This window comes from Hipposideros armiger, unplaced genomic scaffold, assembly GCF_001890085.2.
Source record: "Hipposideros armiger isolate ML-2016 unplaced genomic scaffold, ASM189008v1 scaffold_20, whole genome shotgun sequence".
In the NCBI taxonomy this organism is placed as follows: domain Eukaryota; kingdom Metazoa; phylum Chordata; class Mammalia; order Chiroptera; family Hipposideridae; genus Hipposideros; species Hipposideros armiger.
In genome coordinates, this window is record NW_017731370.1 from 6,976,088 (window position 1) to 6,992,932 (window position 16,845).

The window sequence follows — 16,845 nt, forward strand, 5'->3', positions numbered from 1 at the left end:
CTTTCATGTCAATCTGCCATATTCTTGAAATGGTTCTTTCCAAAAACCTCATGTCACTTTTAAGAAAACACTTGCTATTAGGTCTTCTGAGCCTACCAGTATCAATGCTAATTATTATTTTGGTTGACTTTGCCAGAGTGCTGTATACTATAGACAATAAATGTATGTAAGTAGGGTCTGCGATTATAATTGATGCCACTGTTTATGTTTTTAAAAAGTAATTCTATTTAAGTAGATCAGATAAAAAAATTTTTAAAGAAAAAAAGCAGCTAATTTCTTTAGTAAGATGCATGTCAAGTGGAAAGAGAAGAGCAATCACAATTTCTTGGAAGTTAAGTGGTGCTGCTTATCTGTTAAATGAAATCAGCCTGGCAAATTTAAAGCTGCATTCCTTAAAAATTGATTAGTAAACTACGTGCAGGTACTTCTTCATTAACTTGTAACAACATATGGAATTCTGCTAAAATATAATTTTCTCATTTGGAAATAAATTGGCTTTTAATTATGTTAACTATGCCCCCATCTTTATTTTTTTTAAATAATTTTATTGGGGAATTGGGGGGATGGAAACAGTGCTGAGGAATTGGGGGGAGGGGAGCAGACAAGTTGCTGTCCTTTTGTTCTTCAGTCTAGTTGTGGAGGACGTTGCTTCACTGGCCCAAGTTGGCACCATCATTGCGCTCTTCCCGGGTGAGGCAGATTAGTCGCTGGCTTCTGGACGGCCGCTCACTGCAGCTGCTGGCTGCTCACGCTGGCTGCTGGCTACACATGGTAGCCCATGGCAACCCACTGCCACAGGGGCTGCAGCCTATGCCGTCAACGGCGACTCACGGCAGCCCAGCTCTAGGTTGAGCTGTTGTTCAGCATCTTAGCTGTAGAGGGCAGTGTCACTGGCACTCATATGTGGGATCCGAACCTGGGCCCTCTGGCATTCCAAGCCAGTTCTTAACCGTCGTGCCACTCGGCCGGTCCCCCATCTTTATTTTAAACCTGTTGGCAAGCTAGACTCTTCCCCTTTATATGAAGGGACATTTGGCTCTTGGTAAGTGACTCTATCCTGTTAGTCCCTCCTCTACGTTGAGAACTATTCTCTGCCCAGCTCTGATTGCCTCACCTTTTGTCAATCCCCACAGCTTGTGGAGGCTATGGAAAGGTAAAAATACAGTTTGTGATTGTCTTCTAGTTTAAAATTATAACACTGGTATCAGTTCATTTAATGCTTCTTACTGACCTTTCTATTATTGATGCTTTTGCCAGTTTATTTAAAAATATACTTTATTGGATTTCAGAACTCTATTCAGCCATCTGTAGCTGTGGGACCCACTGCTACGTGCTGGCGAATATCCATTTTGTCCTTCTCTCCTAACAGAAACCTGACATTATTCAGGCCAAGAATATATCCAACTAAAAATCTAAAAATTTTCAACTTCCGCAGCAGCTGAGGTGGCGACATGTCACATGGTAAATTGCATGTTAGCAGAAGACTGCTGGAAGGCTCTAAGAAAATGTGGTTTCCTGATGTGGGTGCTCCTTTCTTTTTACTCTAGGAAACACAAAAGGAATGGCTGGAGCTGCAGAAGCATCTTGATCTATGCAGAAAAGGCCACGAGGATCATGGGGTCTCAGCCTTGTTATCCTTGAATCACTGAGTTGATGCCATAAGCAGCCACTTACCTCCAGGATTCCTGATGCATGAGAAAATAAATGCAAACAAAAAATTTCTTAATTTCTTTATTTGTCTAAGCTACTGTTTGGTTTGATTATCTGTTACTCCAGACCAAATGTAACCTGTGCTTGATAGAATCATCTTGGACAAGTTTCCATTTTTCTTTTTTTAAGCCTGTCTAAAATTCATTTGCCTTATAAATTAAAGTTAATAACAGGACTTACTTCATAGAACTGTTCTGAAAATTAAGTGAGATAATTCATATTAAAAGCTTTAACCAGTGACAACCACAACAAATTGTTGGTAAATGGTAGAAATTAAAAAATGTATATATTATTTATGAACAAAACACATACATAGTTTTTAAAAAAATTGTCCAGAGGAGTTATAACAATGGCAATGATTGCTTATGACACTCTTACCCTAGTCTGGCTTCTTGACAACTACTTTCAACATTTCTATTCTTAAATTTCTGAGGGTACATCCATATTTCTAAATAATATTGCCTTTTCTTGATTGACTGATTTTAAAATTTAACTATTGCTATCCAGCTCTGATTGACGAAGCTTTAAATCTGTCATCCCATCTCCTATAGCCCTTTCTTCTTCTTCCTGATAAAATTGTATATCTAGTATTCTTTTTTTCCCCAGTCACCTCTATAACCTCAAGCAGCATACTTAAACCATTTCTTGATCCACCAATTAAAGATAGTATATCATTTGTCTTTCTCCATGAGGGAAGGACATTTATCTGCCAATCCTTTAACCTTCAATCCTTGTTAGCTTAAATTTACTTCCTAAATTGTCAAAGTTGAAGTGTTTTTATCTTGTCCAGTATCCATAATTGACTTCAATTATTTGCATATAAATTGATCCCAAAAGTTTAAAACCAATAAAATAAAAACGTGATTACAAAAATCCAATTATGATACAGGGTCATGTATTAGACTATGGTTATCTTACTTGCTATAGTTCCAATACCATGAACCACAAGAATTTCAAAAAGGAACAATTCTAATACTAAGATAACATGGATCTTTTCGGACTGCTCCTCCAGTGCTTGAAAATTCTGCATGATTTAGCATGGCTTATATTTGGATAATACATTTCTTATGCATTTATCCCTCTTTCTACCTTAATTTTCTTTGGGGGAGAAGAAATTAAGCCTTTTTTTCTTTCATTTATTTAATATCTTCCAGCTTCCTACTAAAATTCCTTAACCTATTCCACTCCTAAACTTGCTATTTTAATTTAAAGGCCTTTCTTTAGTTTTCAGTTATTTTCTTATATTATGTCTTTCATATCTTCCTCTCCCATTTTCTCCTTTTCACTGGCTAGTGCTCTCTCTAGATTGATTGTGCTTGTATCGCTTATCTTTTCTATTTTTGTCCTTTACTTTTTGGATATTTGTTTGCTGACTACGTTGTTGTTGCTGTTTGGTTCCACATTCTGAGAGATTTCTTCCATCCTCTCTTACAACAGTTCTGTAGAACTTTGATTTTCATTTTTGTTATCTATTTTTCATAACATCTTGTGCTTATCTTATGGATATAACATATCAAAAACTCTCTCTGAAGATACTATCTGATTTTTTTAAATTGTTTGTTTCTTGAATTATCCCTGTGTCCTCTATTATCACTTATTTTTTTGTTCATCATGGCCTCCTCAATCATTCAATGTTCTACTATTTCTCAATAGCCTGTGGATATTTTATTTTTAGTTAATATTGTAGACTGGGGCAGTAGAAGGACTGACAGGGAGTTCAGAGTATATAAGTTTGATTTATTGGCTTGCAGACTTGTCTTTAGAGTAAGCATGTGGGTGCCAGCTGTTATGGTGTGATATCCATAAATGCTAGAATGAAAAGAGCTTTACTCTGGATCCTTAACTCCAATGCATGCCACCATAATTCTTTTCAAATACTTTGTTCAAGCCAATGGAAGATCAAATCTCACCTTTTTTACCTGAGAAGTAATTGGTTATCAATTATTCTACATGTGGAGCAGGAGGAGGGAGTGGAGGGTCTGGCAGCTCTGTTCTGATTCCTTTATTTCCTTGACATTGTCCTCACCAATACTTACCTGACAATCTGCTGGATTGGTACTACTCAAGTATGGCTCCTTTCTCAACTGCTTTTGAGCAAGCCAATGACTTCCTTGACTGTAGCTCTCTATGTAATTTAGGTTGTGGTTTTTCTCCACTTCATAAGGTACTCTCCTCTCTCTACTTTCTTCTTCTGCAAACTTACTGAAATACGTGATCTCCTAGTGACCCATCTCATTCTCTTCATCATTGGATATTTATGTTCCTTTACCATCATTTTCATAGTGTCTCAAGAGAGATAAGAGGTCACATCTGTGCTCATTCTGCTAATGTTGGCAAATACTATTTGTAATTATATGTCAAAATCCAATTTCTGATTTTCTCTTCTTAACTGGCTGTCCATCTCAATAAATGCAATTCCCCAAATCCCTGACATCATCCTTTGCAGCCTCTTTCTCTAATGCCATGTATCTCATCCATAGAAAATATGGCTTTACATTAAAAATATATCCAGAATCAGCCATTTTTCATTACCCCTACCCCAAGCATTCTTGTCTCTGTGGTTCTTTTTCTGCACCCCCTTCTATGGTTTTTCAACAGTGCAGTCAGGGTAATCCTATTAAAATATGTCACACCAAATCAATCCCTTGCTCAAAATGATGCAAGAGTTATCCATATCACTGGGAGTAAAGCCAAATTCTTATTGTGGCCATATATCACTATTTGGGTTACCTGTCGCCCCTCACCCAACCTCTGACTCATTCTCTCCCTTCCAGACAAGCTGGACATGAGCCGGGCAGCACAAGATTTTGTCATACTTTTCAGAATGATGTATAATTTAAAACTTATAAATTGTTTATTTCTGTAATTTTCCATTTAATATTTTTGGACCATAGTTGACTTTGGATAACTGAAACCACAGAAAGCAAAGTCACAGATGGGTGTGTGTGTGTGCTTATTTTACACTAGTTAGCAAAGAGAATAAACAAACTGCAACCACATGCAAAATATAGAAGACTCTCATATACAGAATGTTGAGTAATAGATGCCAGACAAAAAAGAAAATATATTGAACGATTTCATTTACAGAAATTTAAAAACAGGTAAAACTAATCTACAAATTTGGAGGTCAAAATAGGTGTGTGTTAGTGAAGTAGACACCTGGTATGTTGGTGGTGTCTGATTTTTATCTGCGTGATGTTTACATGGGTATGTCCTCTTTTCAAAAAGCCATCAAATTACAGTTAGGATCTGTACACTTTTCTGTGTGTATCATATTTCAATCAAATTAAAAAAAAATCTGGCTGAGTTCCTGCTAGTTTCAGGGCTAAACAAGAAAAATGAATTTTTAAATTTGATTTTTCCCATTTATAAATGCTTAAGAGAATTCAGTGTGTGTAGAATTAAGGATTAAAAGCAATGGCATCTGTCAATCCTTGTGCAGAGAAGTGAATACAAAATTCCCCTTGTGTGACTCTGCCTTTAGTCATCTCAATTTTACCCCACTGGATCCTTAATGTTTCAATCGCTGCATCTTAATACACTGGAGCAACATCTGGGTTGAAATTTGCTTAAATTTCACTAGGCAGTGGTTCAATAATGTTTCCACCCAAGGGGCTTGTTGGAGTGTCAAATTATTGAGTTGTCGGAAAAGTCATGATGCATTTTTGCAATGAAAGACAGAAAAAATATGTCATGATTTTTCCGACAACCCAATATTTAGGACTGAATGTCAGACTTTGAGTGTCAAATCCTGTCTCTCATAGTGATAGGCTATATAAGTAATTCATTGCATTGAACAAGGATCAGGGATATGGGATGAGTTTCCATGGACCCAACCATGGACCAGAATCCAGGAGAAGACATGCTGAAAATCATTTTTGTTTTCTAAAACCAAACAGGGAAGACTTCAGCATTGCTGCCTTTGATGCTGATATTGCTCATTGCTGATCATAAGACAGATTTCATTCCTTGCCAATATTCTCTAGATGAAGTGGTCTCCCTTCAGTTACACAGGATCCCTTAGACCAGAAGGTAAACACTAGCATATGGCAGTCCTGTGAACCTCTGCCCCTGGCTCAGAGCAATCAGTTTTCCAACCTACACAATACTGTTTAGACTGCATGCCTGCAGGGAGTAGTGTATACAACTAGATGTCTCTTTCTATGTAGTCCCCAATCTCAAAGAAAAACAGAATATTGAAAAGAAGGCCTAGAATTGGACAGGAAGAAGAGAAATTATTTTGATCTTCAGACTCCTTGACCAATGGGGGCAAAAATGTATCAATTTGTTAAAACAGTTAACTTGCACAAAATGACACTATTCTTCGGGTTGATAGAAGGGTCTGTATTTTGTAGTCCAGGCCAACCTTACCAATCAGGTCTTTAAAGAAATTCACCAACTAGTACTGAAAAAGTCTTGAGGATTCAAAAGTTCTTATATTCAGCTGCTCACTGAATTCTATCTCCTTTGTCACTGAGAAAATAGAGAAAATCAGAAACCTTGTATAACTTCCTCCATGATATATACCACATACCAGCATCTCTCCCGATGAACTCTACTTTCTCTCCTCCTATAGAGAAATGCTCTTGCTCCTGTCTGAGCCCAGGCCCTGTATGTATGAACTAGGAGAGACAAAACTAACTTTTGTTTTATTTGTGACCAGATAGTTAACATTTTAGGCTTTGTGAGCCATGTGATCTATGTAATAACTTCTGAACTTTGTCTAGTGAAAGGAGTCATAGATAATATATAAACAAGTGGATGTTGTTGTGTTCCAATAAAACTTTATTTATAGAAACAAGTGGTTTGTCAGACTTGGTCCCTGAGCCCTGCATTTGATCCCACTGCTCTTGCCTATTCAAGGGCATGGTACAATTCTCATGCTCTCATCAGAACATTGTTTGGCCTGTACAAGATCATTCCCACCAGCATACAACATATATTATTGTTTCTCCCATCTTAAAACCCATATCTTGATCTCACTTCCTTTTTCCAGCATTCTTCTCATATATCTGCTGCCATTTGCATTAAAAAATTCCCAAAAGAGCAATTAATTTTGGCTTCTTACTTTGTCTCTGTCAATATTCCCCAGAGCCCATTATTATAGGCTTTTGACCCCACTGCTCCACTGAAATCACTCTAATCAAGGTCATCAATGACCTCTATATTATTAACTCCAAAGGCTAATTATTGGTCTTCATTGTACTTAATCTATGAGTAGCATTTAACCCCATTGATTACTCTCTTCTCCTTCCTGACTCAGAGGGAAAATGTGAAACAAACCACTTATTTTCCAGGTACATTAAGGGGAGGTGCCCCAAAGGAGCTGAGAAAGCTGATCCATAGGGTAAAGAACGGTTGGCAAATCATGCTGTGAAAAACAAACAGCATGATTGTTGTTTAATTGCAAGAAATATCATGTTTTTAGTCCAGCTACAGAGAGAAAAATTGAAAGACACAGTTTTTCTGCCCAAGTTCATCTTTTAAAGGAGTCATTGGTCTTAGAGAATATATGAGCCAGGTCAATATGGTGGAAGAGGTAAACACTGTGCTTGCATCCTCCTACGACCACATAAAAATTACAGCTAAATTATAGAACAACCATCATTGAGAATTGCCTGAAGTCTAGCTGAACAGAAGTCCTACAACTAAGAATATAGAGAAGTCACTTCAAGACCGGTAGGAGGGGCTCAGACGTGGAATGAGCTGGTTCCACACCCATGTGTGGTGGTTAAAAATTGGGAAGGATATCTCAGCTACAGAGGTTCCCTGTGAGAAGTGAGGGATCCCAGCTCCACACCAGGCTCCCCAGCTCAGTGTTCCAGAGCCAGCAAGAGAAGTACCCACAACTTCTGGCTCTGAAAACCAAAGGGGATGGTGGCTGAGTGAGACAGAGGCTGCCTGAAGTCCCAAGCATTCCTCTTAAAGGGTCCATGCATGGGCTTCCTCACTGATGAACTCACTTACTCTGTGATCCTGAGCTGGGCAAGCAGCTCAAAAGGCATCAGGGACATGTGGAGAAGAAATGAATTGACTGGCTTCAGGGTGAGGGCTGGAGGGACAGCTTTCTCCCAGACAGAAGTGAGATGGCAGAATCTGTTGTTTCTTTGTTGAGGACTCCCCCACCCCTCATTGAATGCAGAAGCAGACAGCCACCATGTGTGAGTCTCCATCAACCTGGCTGACACCATTCACTCCACCCTGGTCATTCCCTGAGACCCCACCCCACCCAACTTGCAGGTCCATCCAATCCATTTCCAGTGCTTTTCCATAAAAATGACCTGTCTTTGCTCTTGCTACAGACTTTCCTAAAATCTTTCAAAGGTTCACCAACCTCAAACAAGCAACATCTGGCCTTGGTGTGCCCGGTACCTCTTGCTAAACAGCTCCAAGCCTTGTGATAGCAGCACTCAGCCTTGGTTCACTGCTTGGCCTCTCCCAGGCACCTTTAAGCCCATTGTGGTTGGAAGACATCTTTGAACTGCTTTGTGGTTCAAGCCATGTGGTCTTGAATAAGGCACAGGGAGCGGATTAACTTGGCCTGCAGTGGGCCCCTCCCAGGAGGCCCAGAGACTTGCACACCTAGATAGCAGGCTTTAGACCACGCTGGAGTACCACCTCCACAGATGTCTCACCCAAAGGGCAGACTGAACAGGTATCACAGTCCATCTAAAGAGAGTCCTGCTCTGTAGGGTCAGCCCTTTAAGAACAGCTCCTTCACTGTAGTCATGGCCAGTCCTCACAATCAATCAGCCTGAGCATCAATCCCTCCCAATGACTTGCAAACAGCAAGTAAGGCTCAACTACAACAGGAGGAAACACACAACCCACACAAAGGACACACCTGCAGCACCCAGATCAGGTGATTAGGGAGACTGCACCACTGGGTCCTATAGGACACATACTATATAAGGCCACTCTATTAAGACTAGGAGACATAGCAGCCCTACCTAATATATAGAAAAAAACATAGGGAGGCAGCCAAAATGGGGAGACAAAGAAACACATCCCAAATGAAAGAACAGAACAAAGCTCGAAAAAAAGAAGTAAACCAAATGGAGAAAAGCAAACTACCAAATGCAGAGTTCAAAAAACTCGTTATAAGGATGCTTGATGATCTCAGGGAGAATTTCAACAGAGACAGGGAACATAAAAACGGAAACACAAAACATAGAAAAGAACCAGTCAGAAATGCAGAATATAATAACTGAAATAAAGAATATATAATATTAGAGGGAATCAAAAGTAGATTATATGAAGCAGAGCTTCAAATCAGCAATGAAGATAAGGTAGCAGAAGAAACCCAATTAGAACAGAAAAAAAAAAAAAAAAAAAGAATCCAAAACTGAGGATAGTTTACGGGGCCACTAGGACAACATCAACCATATCAACAATTGCATCACAAGGAGGAGAGAGGGAGCAAGGAATTCAAAATCTATTTGAGGAAATAATGATGGAAAACTTCTATAACCTGGTGAAGGGAATAGACATAAAAGCCCAGGAAGTGCACAGAGTCCCAAACAAGATGAACCCAAAGAGGCCCACACCAAGATACATCATAATTAAAATACCAAAGGTTAAAGACAAAGAGAGAATCTTAAAAGCAGCAAAAGAAAAGCAGTTAGTTACTCTATGAGGGAGCTCCCATAAGACTGTCAGCTGATTTGTCAACAGAAACTTTGCAGGCCAGAAGGGATTGGCAAAAGATCATCAAAGTGATGAAAAGCAAGGACCTACAACCAAGGTTACTCTACTGAGCAAAGCTATTGTTTAGAATCAAAGGTCAGATGAGGAGCTTCCCAGAGAAGAAAAAGCTAAAGGAGTTCATCAACACCAAACCAGTATTACAAGAAATGTTAGAGGGACTTCTTAAAGAAAAAGAAGAAGGGGATAAAAAGACAAAAAATACAAACAAACCATGAATAATAAAATGGCAAAAACTACATATCTACCAACAATTACTTTAATTGTAAATGGAGTAAATGCTCCAACCAAAAGACACAGGGTGGCTGAATGGATAAAAAAACAAGACTCTTACAAAACCTGTCTAAAAGAAACTCACTTCAGATTGAAAGACACACACAGACTGAAAGTAAAGGGATGGAGAAAGATATTTCATGAAAATAAAAACAAACAAAAAAAGCTGGTAGCAACACTTATACCAGACAAAATAGGCTTTAAAACAAAGGTTATAACAAGACACAAAGAAGGGCCCAGTAATCCCACTTCTGGGTATTTATCCAAAAAAAAATCCACATGCTCATTGCAATATTATTTACAATAGCCAAGATATGGAGACAACCTGGTTGTCCATCAATGGATGGATGAATAAAGAGGAGGTGGTACATATATACAATGGAAAATTACTCAGCCATAAAACACAGTAAAATGAAATCTTGCCATCTGCAACAACATGAATGGACCTAGAGGGTATTGTGCTGAGTAGAGTAAACACAGATACAGACAAATGCCATATGATGTCACTTATGTATGAAATCTAAAAAATCTTAAAAAACAAACAAACGAAACAGAAAAATTCATAGATACAGAGAACATTTTGATGGTTGCCAGGTGGGAGAGAGGTTGGGGAATAAGGTGAAAGGGTGAAGGGATTAAGGAGTACAAATTGATAGTTACAAAAATAGTCATGAGGATGTAAGGTATAGCATAAGGAATATATTCAATAATATTGTAATAACTATGTATAGTGTCAGATGGGTACTAGATTTATCAAGATGATCATTTCATAAATTATATAAATGTCTAATCACTTTGTTGCACTCCTGAATCTAATATAATATTGCATGTCAACTGTAATTGAAAAAAATTAAAAAAATAAGTATTAACGAAGAATAAATGATAATTGAATTTCAAGTATTTTCTTTAAGAAACAAAACATTAAAATCTGGAATAATATCTTTAGGAAAGGTGAAGTACTGGTTCTGATTAAAAATTTTTAATTGCTCCAAGATATTTCTCAAAAATCTATAAAATTGTTGCAATTGAGCAATTCCATACATGCTTTTGCCTTCTCAGAACACCCCGTAAAGAAGCAATTTCCTTCTCCTACCCTCACACTCCCTCTCCTCTGCTTTCTTCTTTTACATAGATTTCCACCTGACCTACAATACATTCACTTCTGTGTATTTACCTGTGTATTTCCTCCACAATGCTTGCTCTCAGTATTCTAGAATGCTGTATCCCTAAGTACGGAGTATTGGCTGCCACAGATAAGGCACACAACAAATGTGTATCAAAAGAATGAATGAGCCAGAATCCCTTTATAAACAATTTCTCCTGGAGACAATTGACTTTGAAAAAAGCTCAGGTTTCTGTCAGGAGTTATATATAATAAGAAAAGCTGTCTCCTTTACTGTAGGCACTCTACAAGGTACCATGCACATTGGCCCTGGAAATTAAAGATATAATAAGACAATATTGACAATTAAAAGGATGGAAAATATGTTTTCAGAAGAAAATGGTGTTTGCAAATCTTACCCTTCTGGCTGAGCAATTTCAGCGGGGGAAAATATCCTACAGAATATCACAAGTAGGGAAGGCAAACCATATTCTGTAGCTTAATTCTACCAGGAACATCAAAGAGCTGCTAGAAAAATGCCTATTGATGTAGTCCTCACAGGGAATATTACAGGGCTCAGAAATCAATAGCCCTAGAAAAAAATAGTGGGTAGGAATGCACAGAGAGGAGGAAATTGAATATTTAACACATATTCTGCATTAAGGGTTAATGCATTATAAAGATATGCAGATTGCTTTGTAATATAAATTCTATACTCACTCTTAGTAAGAGCCTCTCTGTCACTTACTGAATGTTTTTAATTGAGAGTTAGTGAATCTCATGAATTGCTCATTTTTAAAATGAAATGTGGTTGCATTTGAGCTAGATATTTTTAAAATATTTTGCAAATACTTAGTATTTGTTTATTTATGCTCATCCACCCATCCAACCATCCAGCCATATACTGAGAAATGAAGTATATACAACTCAAAAGGTGAGTAACAGAATATTAAAGTAAGAGTTATTGCAAGGCAAGTACTATGCTGTCACACAGACGATGTGTCATTGAACTGAAGTCTCTCCAAGCATACATTATAATATAGAGCAAATGGGTGCCTTGGTTCTTAAATAGAGAAAATAGATTAGGTTTGCAACAGTTTTGGAGAGTAGTTTGTAAAGACCTCAGTGTATAAAAACTGGTTGTCATTTTATTCATTCCATTATACGACTTGAAGTTGATGTTATGTAGTAAATGTTGAAATAAGACTTGACCATAATCACTAAAGAATCAGACATCAGGTCAGTACATATAGTGTAGCTTAGAAGACTGTCAGAGCAATAAGGGTTGAAAATTTGTAGGTCATAATGTTCAGACAATGAACACTGTCCTGACGTGACCCCACAGTTGTGATCCATGATGTGAGAAGCTCTATAAGGGCATAGATGGAATATGCAGACTTCAAAGTATTCTTAGATTCATATTCTTGAAGAAACTTGTATGAAGGGTAAGGATCATCACTATTATCCTATAAACATGGATGAAGAAAGCTCTCCTTTCAATATGTTCATGTCAATGCTCTTTTAATGGCAATTAGACATTTTTAGAGAATGCATCAAACTTGAGTCCAAGGTTCCCAGAAGTTCTGACCTTCTTTTTTGATATATCGTTGCCTATATTCTAGTTATTTCTGTATGCATCTGAAAGGCTGGCTATTGTAATAGATTAGCAACTCCTTAATGGAGAAGCCATGTCTAATTCATCTTTCTATTCTATTGCTGAATAAATATTCTTTATTATTAAAATTTTTTATTTAAAATGTTATTTTTTCATTCTTTCTCATACTAATTGAGCAGCTACTATATATATGTGGATGGTCATGGGCTAGTTGCTGCACAGGGCAAAAAAATTACAAAGGTACTAAAATGTCTGCACTCAAGAAGAGGGTTGGAAAAGAGATGAGATTGGAAGTGACATGAGGTGAGAGAGAATGAATTGGGATAAGATGTTTAGGTGAAATGGAATGTGATTTTACCTATGTTTTATTTTGCGAAGTTATTATATCAAATGCCTTATTCCTAATGAAAAGGATCTCCATAATTCTAAGTAGATACCATTACTTGGAAGTGTTTGAATTACGCTTCTATTTGGCAGCTGAATTGTTTTTAGATGGAATTTTAACACTTGTTAAATATGACAAAAATCTCAGCCTTTCATAGGCATCAGTTGAGTATTATAAGGATTCAGATTAAAGTGACAATTTTTGGAAGTCTCTATCCACCATACCTTGGCCACTTCTTCTTGGAAAGCCACGAGGTTCAAATAAGAGATGTTAACTAAGTCAGGTCCATACACCACAGTTATCATGCGATGTTCCAGGCGTCCAATGTTCCCCACATCCAAAAGTTCCCGTAATTTGGGGTCCTGGAAAATAAATGTTGAATAAGGTGAGTCTATAACTAAAGATTTCAACATGGTAGCATAATTCAAAATCATTAGAGCTACAACGCCTTCAAAGCAAAGTTGCCTTTTTTTTGTCGTAGAAAACAGTATATGAGTTGAAGACCCTCAACCCCCAATATGGTCTAGAGAGGTGAGGTAATTTACCCAAAGGTTGTGGAGAGAGGAATTTCTGGCTCAAGACTTCTGGATGTCATAGCATTATGCTAAGTGAAATACGTCAGACAGAGAAAGACAAATACTGTATGATATCACTTATATGTGGAATCTAAAAAAGCTGATAGAAACAGAATAGAATAGAAGTTACCAGGGTCTGGGGTGCTGTAAATGGGGAGATGTTGGTCAAAGAGTCCAAACTTCCACAAACAAGATGAATAAGTTCTGGGGATCTAATTTACAATATGCTGCTATAGTTGATAATACTGTATGTATAATTGAAAGATCCTACGAGAGTAGATCTTCAATGTTCACACCACAAGAAAAGAAATGGTAATTATGTGATGGAATGAGGTGTTGGCTAATGCTATGATAGTAATCATTTTGCAATATATAAGTCTATCAAATCAACACATTGTACACCTACAATTACACATTGCTGTACGTCAATTATATCTCAATAAAGCTGGAAGAAAAAGACTGTGGTCCTCAGTCAAGAGATCTTTGTGTCATATTATCATTGAGTACCACATTTTTATGTGCCACAATTCTCCCTGTTTCCTCCAATCATCCATGAGTCACGTATTGAAATGCAAAACCACATCCCTCTCCTCAATCCCTGGACACATTAATGTAAAGAAGATGGTTCTCGAAGGTGGTAGAATGAAGACATGATAACGCCATCTAGAGCTGGGGCAGAAACATAGCTGAGGGCCACACCATGGACCTTCTCCAACATGGAGTACCAACGTAAAGAGATAGGCTGTTAGAGTGGGCAAAATGGCAACACATGCCATGAATATTTCAATTCTATCCTTAGAACATACTAGTATTTGGAAGAAGAAAATTTCTGCAGTCTTTTCAGAAAAAGTTGCATTGTTTGAGACATCCTAAGTGAGGATTCCTTGGAGATACACTCCTGCTGGGAAAAGGAAATTTCCAATCCTTCCAAATTCAAAGTAAGACCTAAAATAGGACCTCAGTCAGCTTAGCTGAATTTATTTTCCTTTCATAGCCCAGGTCTTGAAGGAAATGAGAGGTCCATGCAGAAAATTAGCATCAAATCAATCACTTAGCAAATTTGCAGCCAGCTTCTGGCAAGGAATTAACTTGTATTCTTATTTATTTAGCTAAATGCTCAGCCAACAGGGCTGGATTACTTAGGCTGGTTATTCTGACCTTCCTTCTGAGGTTTTTACATACACCTTCCTTACAAAGAAAGATCGGTCATAAAACAAACAAACAAAAACAAAAACAAAAAACAAAGAAAACCTTTCCAGCTGAGTTATTTGACTTTGTGCCATTAATTCTCTCTTTAGTTAATAAAACGTTCTTCTCAGTTTGGCTGCATGAATAGGCACATTTTCAGGTAAGTTATGAGAAAAGAAAACCCCATTTCAAACCTTTGTTCAACATAACTGAAACTTCAACTTGACTAACAAGTTGAAAACTTATCAAGTATATCAAGCCTCATAAAAAGACCAAATGTTATCACAAAAACATCAATTTGAGTGACCTAGAAAAGGAGAGGAATACAGTAAAACACTTATTAAATAAACAATCATAGCAAAAGGGGACATTTTTAGCATTCTAGCATTAATGAAAGATTAAAAGAGAATGTTAAAGAATAGACTTTTTGTAAAGGCTAATTAAAGAATGATACCAGCTGCTCTGTGAAATAACATTGTATCACAGTGTATGAATATTGCTGAGGCACGGTGAGAAGAGAAAATATATTTCATCAGTACTTACATTTTTTTTTGTATACTTGGAAGAGAAAAAGAATTCTCAGAAACTGCCTGAAATTTGTAATGATAATCACAACTTTTGAATCACTGATTACAGAGTGTATCATTACCTTTTCTTCTGTAACATTTAATGGGAAAATATTTGGGAATGAATGGGTTCTGTTGTTTGGTCCCTTGCTTTCTTACCTATTGACTCAGCCTCTGGCTTTTTTCTCTCCCAAGCATTTTCTGTTCAGTCCCTACTACCTTACTGCCTAATTCTCATGTCTGTTCAAAACACATTAGTTCACAATTTAAATAGTTGATTGATTAAAGAGTGCCACCTCTCAGAAGTGCAGAGACTAGGTGTGGGGGTCAGGTAGTTCACTTCAGTTGTCCTTGAGCTATAGGAGCTCCAGGCAAGCAGAGAGATCCCAGAGGAGGAGGCCAGAATAGAAAATAATTCTGAAAAGGGCTTCTGGGAGTCTTACTGTTCCTAACAATATTGTTAGGTACAAGTGTCAGGAATTTATAAGAAACTCTTTGTGGCATCTCTGTCAAAAGTTTCCCACTAATGGTTGTTCATATATATATTTGAAAAAACTATACGATTTTATGTTAAAAATTTTCAAGTAAGTATTTAGAGGCAATGTCTGAAATTGGGGATGGGGGATAAAGCATGCTACCAAAATGATGATCATTGAATCTGTGGGTTAAGCGTTTGAGGATTCTTTATGTAAGTCTCTCTACATCTGAGATGGTTAACATTTCTACAATAAATAATAAAAGATTATTGAGCATAAACTAGAACAGTTAGATTTGAGAAATGATGTTTTTCTTTTTCAATTATAGTTGGCATTCAATATTATTTTATATTAGTTTGGGGTGTACAATGTAGTAGCTAGACATTTATATAATTTATGAAGTGATCCCCCAGATAAATCTAGTACCTACCTGGCCCTATGCATAGCTATTACAATATTATTGACTATATTCCCTATGCTGGATTTTATATCTTTATGACTATTTTATAACTACTAATTTGTACTTCTTAATCCCTTCACCTTTTCCACCCAGTACCCCAAAACTGGTCCATCTGATAACGATCAGTTGGTTCTGCATCTGTGACTGTTTCTCTTTTGTTTTTTTCTTCTTTAGATTCCACATACAAGTGAGATCATATGGTATTTGTCTCTCTCTATCTGACTTATTTCATTTAGCGTAACACCTCGTAGGTCCATCCATGTTGTTGCAAATGGTAAGATTTCATAACTTATGGCAGAGTAATATTCCATTGTATATATGTACCACCTCTTCTTTATCCAGTCATCTATTGATGGGCATTTAGGTTGCTTCCATACCTTGGCTATCAGAAATAGTGCTGCCATACTGATATGGCATATCACTATGTCATATCACTAGGGGTGCATACACATATATCTTTCCGAATTACTGTTTTGAATTTCTTGGGATAAATTTCCAGAAGTGGAATTGCTGGGTTATAAAGTAGTTCTATTTTTCATTTTTGGGGGAGCCTTCATACTGATTTCCATAGTGGCTGCACCAATCTGCAATCCCGCCAACAGTGCATGAAAGTTCCCTTTTCTCCATATCCTTGCCAACACTTGTTTTTTAATTTATTGATGATAGTCATTCTGATAGATGTGAGATGATACGAGAAATATTTTTTCAATAGAAACCACAATATTTTAAAATTATATTGTTCTGAAAGTAAACAGAGAAATTTTTTAAAGTATATCATAAACAAGTTCCTT

At 37.2% G+C, this 16,845-nt stretch overlaps 1 protein-coding gene across 1 annotated transcript in view; it reads right to left on the minus strand.

Moving 5' to 3' along the window:
* The window catches only part of PLCB1 (phospholipase C beta 1), a 242,186-nt gene extending 228,984 nt beyond the window's left edge, over window positions 1–13,202 (minus strand). The window contains exon 1 of the mRNA XM_019635243.1: window positions 13,014–13,202. Coding sequence (XP_019490788.1) covers window positions 13,014–13,202 — 189 coding nt within the window. The remainder of the gene's footprint in view (window positions 1–13,013) is intronic.
* Window positions 13,203–16,845: the final 3,643 nt, after the last annotated feature.